This window comes from Chaetura pelagica, unplaced genomic scaffold (assembly GCF_000747805.2).
Source record: "Chaetura pelagica isolate M959 unplaced genomic scaffold, ChaPel_1.0 scaffold159, whole genome shotgun sequence".
NCBI classification, from domain to species: Eukaryota; Metazoa; Chordata; class Aves; order Apodiformes; family Apodidae; genus Chaetura; species Chaetura pelagica.
In genome coordinates, this window is record NW_009954555.1 from 4,119,544 (window position 1) to 4,123,688 (window position 4,145).

At 49.3% G+C, this 4,145-nt stretch overlaps 1 protein-coding gene across 1 annotated transcript in view; it reads left to right on the forward strand.

The window, feature by feature from the left end:
* Window positions 1-4,145, forward strand: part of MMP23B (matrix metallopeptidase 23B) — a 9,036-nt gene that overhangs the window by 1,675 nt on the left and 3,216 nt on the right. The window contains exons 2-4 of the mRNA XM_010005184.1: window positions 365-504; window positions 2,576-2,715; window positions 3,842-4,009. Coding sequence (XP_010003486.1) covers window positions 365-504; window positions 2,576-2,715; window positions 3,842-4,009 — 448 coding nt within the window. The remainder of the gene's footprint in view (window positions 1-364; window positions 505-2,575; window positions 2,716-3,841; window positions 4,010-4,145) is intronic.

Genomic DNA, 4,145 nt, shown 5'->3' on the forward strand with positions numbered 1-4,145 from the left:
ATTCCTGCTCCATCTGTGCTCTGGGAGGGGAGGAGCTGCAGGGCCCTGCTCTGGAGCTGTGCAGGCAGCCTCCAGCACTGATCCTCTGTGATCCCATGTTGAGGAATGCTGCCCCCTTCCTTCCCTTGCCCCTCTGGTCCAAGCCCTGCCCCAAGAACTCCTCGCAGAGTCGCTCCTCTTTGCTCTGTCCAGGTTTTGCTCAGGCAAAGCACTGCTGGGCTGATGCTCTTGCCCTGCCTCCTAGACGCCCCTCAGGGAGCACCAGTTGTGCTCCCCAGCTTCCACACACCCCTGAACTGGTAATTTTTCTGTTCAGCCCTGCAGTCTCTCCCATCTCTTCCAACCTTCTGTTTTGTCTTTCAAGGAAGATGCCACATCACCTGGTCATCATGAAGCCTCTGCTGTGCACAGTCCTGCTTTCCCACCTCGGCCTCCAGCGCGGAGAAGACGCTACACCATCACACCAGGGCACTTGAAATGGGACCACTTCAACTTAACATACAAGTATGGACTTGCTTTCTAGCCCTAGAAGTATTTTCTAAGTGAGTTTTTCCTGCCATGGGTGTAGATATTAACCATATGAGTATTGCTAATCCATCTGCCAATGAATGGAAAGCTGCTAAAGTCTCTACAGTAGGAAATATTTCTACAAAAGCACATACAGCACCCTGAAAGATGCTTTTTTTCCCTCTGGGAAAAGATTAATGGCATTGTTGAATGTTCTTCAGAAGAGCTAACATGAGCTCAGACAGAACAAGGTTCAGGGAATCCCCTTAGAAACGATTTCCTAAGATGAGCACAGGCAGGTGGCATCAGATCATCACAGAAAGTTCAGAGCAGCAGAAGCCCTGGAGGTTTGACTGCAGAAAGGGCTCTTGTTCACTCCTGGCTCAGAGTCTGTCCCTCCCTGGAGATACAGGAGCCAAATCTGATTTTTTCAGCATCTGATGTGATTACAAAGGTCCTGTCAATGAGACTGTGCTAGCTCCAGCCACTCCTGTTTTTAAAGCACAAGCCCCAGACCTGCCCTCAGGAGTGCTGCAGTCCCAATGGTTACACCACCAGGGCTGGAGTGGCAGGTCCTGCTGGAGCTCAGACAGCACTTGGAAGTGGCTCCTGGCAGCAGCAGTGTGTGGGGCAGGTTTTTCTTGGCTTTGGGCTGAGGACATCACTATGGAGCTGTGTGGGTGTCTCAACACTCCAGCTCTGTGGCTGCAATGGGCAGGAAAGGTTTCTGTCACCAAACAGGAAGGAAAAGGTTTCCAGCAGTGTTTGCACTGGGATTGCCTGAGGTGAGGAGGGCAAGTAGGGTGGGCAGGACAGCAGCAGCTGTGTATCATCCAAGAGTTCTGCTAACCCCTTTTTTCTCCTCAGAGCAGGAGGGAGAGTGTCTCAAGGTCACCAAATGCAGGCTGGGAAGATAACTGGCAAGGTTATCTCCATTTGCTGCAGTTACCTCACCTCTCTGGGTAGCTGTTAGGCTGTCAGTCACACAGGAGTGTCACTGTCCCTGGCCTTGGTGCTCCAAGTGTGGTGGTGGTGGCTGCAGTGCTGGTCAGGACAGGAGAGCAGGGGTTAGTTCAGCTGGTGAGCCCCAGGAGTGGGAGGCACAAGCCTGGCTCCTTCACACAGCAGAATGTGTCTCCCTTCATGCTCATCCCACCCAGGCTGAGCCTCATGATAAGTCTTAATTGTCCAGGTTTGCACTTGTTAACAGCCTGGCTTGATATGAAACCTTCTGCTCCCTTTAGGATGTGCTGGGACGAAGGGAGAACATAAGCAGCATAGCTAGAACACAGCCAGAGGGGATAGCAGAACACACACAGCTTTTCCCCATTGCTACACTGCAGGCATTTCCTGAATGCAGATCTTCTTTTGGGACAAGGTAAGCTTCTAGGAGCCATCTGTACATTTCCATGGTGCAAACAGGGGTTCTGCCATCCTGCACTGGTAGTTTTCTCACAGTTCAGCTGCATCTTTACCTGTGCCCTAAGCAGAACCCCCTCTTGAGTTTCTCTCAAGTCATGAGATTTTTTATTTCAAAGGAAGTAACTCATTTTACTTTCACACCTTTGATATCCTTTGGAACCCTCCTTCAAACCTTCTGCCTTTAGAGTATAATAACTCAGTGTGTGCACACATTGTAGCCCAGGTGTTACAAAAGGGAGTTCCCCACTGCTGAACTGCAGTTGTTTCCTCTTCTAGCAGCACTGCACAACAGGCTGGGAGATGCCAGGATAGAAACAGGATTCCAAGAGAACCATGTCTGAAATTATGTTCTTGAGGAGGGACAAAAGCCATAGTCCAGAACATGTGATTGTAAAGAATAGGTACTGAGTAGTCCCTGTGGAGACTTTATTAAATATTCTGGCTAATTAATATGAATGTTAATGATAATACTGTAATATTACATCAATTTATTAATGTTTCATATTATTAAATCAAATTCAAGCTACTTCTGCTTGAAACCTATTAAGAGTAAATGGAAAGACTTGTCTGATGCAGCCTTAAGAGCCTTCAGCTGAAGGCTGAGAAGGGAGGAGCATTTTCCTGAGGCTGTTGTGTGTCCCCACAGGATCCTGTCCTTCCCAAGGAACCTTCTGAGTGCCTGGGACACACGCAGGGGCCTGGCGGCCGCGTTCCGTATGTGGAGTGAAGTGTCACCCTTCAGCTTCAGGGAAGTGCCACGTCACCTGCCCAGTGACTTGAAAATAGGTGAGTGCTGGGGCTGCTGGCCTGAGGGGACACTGCTGTGTGTGCTCACTGCACCAGGGGCTGGACAAGCTTCAGGAGTGAAGCAGATGATCCCCCTGTGCTGTGTGGGCTCAGCAGGACCTCTTGGGCCAGGACTTTTGCCTTTAATCAGGTAGAGAAGCTGCATTTAGTTGCTCTGAGGAGACATTAAAATATTATTAACACTTCCTATTGAGCTCTCAGTCCATCAGCTGTAGGTATTTGACAAGAATTAACCCTCAAATCCACCACTGGGGCAGGATTATCTCTATTCCACAGATAGGGAAACAATATTGAAAGGTGAGATGGCATAGCCAAGGTCACACAGAGCCAAGGAGCAGGTGACAGATCCCAGCTTGTTGATGGTTTCAGGCTACCTCCCATTGATCCTGTTGAAGCACCATTTTTCTCTGTCCCCTCCATCACTACTCCATAGTTACCTCCTGAGTTCCTCAGGCCTAGCAAGATGTCGGTGCTGAGGTGTGATCTGCTCAGCCTCCACCCCAGATGCAAATTCTCCCCAGGATTTATGGTCTGTGTGAAATAACCATTTCCTGTGCAGATGGCAGCAATTTTGAGATAAACAGACTGACCCGTTTCGCAACAGGCTCTTCCCTCTCGTGTTGCGCGATGCTGCTGCAGCACGTGATGGGCCTTCCTGGGGCAGCTCTGGGTGCAGGGCACATTGCTATGCTCTCCTAGTGCTGTCAGAGACAGCAAGCAGCTCTGGCTCGAAGGCTTATCTGTTGATTTATGGTTAAAATGGAACAGTTACATCCCAGGATCATCACTTGACTAGCCGACTTCTTTATAAAAACACTTCACGTGATGTTGCAAGAAGGGCTCAGTGCTTCTTCCTGAAACATGGACTCATGGCCACTGAAAAGAGCTCCAAGTCTGGGGTCATCACAGGGCTGAGCACAGTTTGTATCCCGCAGCCATCATTCCTGACAGTCCTTTTGCATTTGTTTTTCCTTTTGTGGCTCTGGAGGTTGGAAAATGTGGGATGCCACAGATATTTTTTTTTAGCAAACCACAAGTTTACAGATGTCTGTCCTGGAGGGGCTAACCCTGATGGAGACACTAAATCTGCTGCTTTTTTCCAAAGGCTTCTACTCCATCAACCACACAGACTGCCTGGAGTCTCTCATCCACCACTGCTTTGATGGGACAACTGGGGAGCTTGCCCACGCCTTCTTCCCACCCAACGGGGAAATCCATTTTGATGACCATGAATACTGGATCTTGGGGAACACCCGGTTCAGCTGGAAGAAAGGTGACATGTACTGCAGGGAACACACAATTAATACCTGTAGGATTTAGATTTTAGTCCTGCTTCTGGGGCTTGGGGAAAGAAATAACAGAACTGGCAGTGCTTTGCTGTAGTTTTGGAGGTTGCTGGTCCTGCTGTC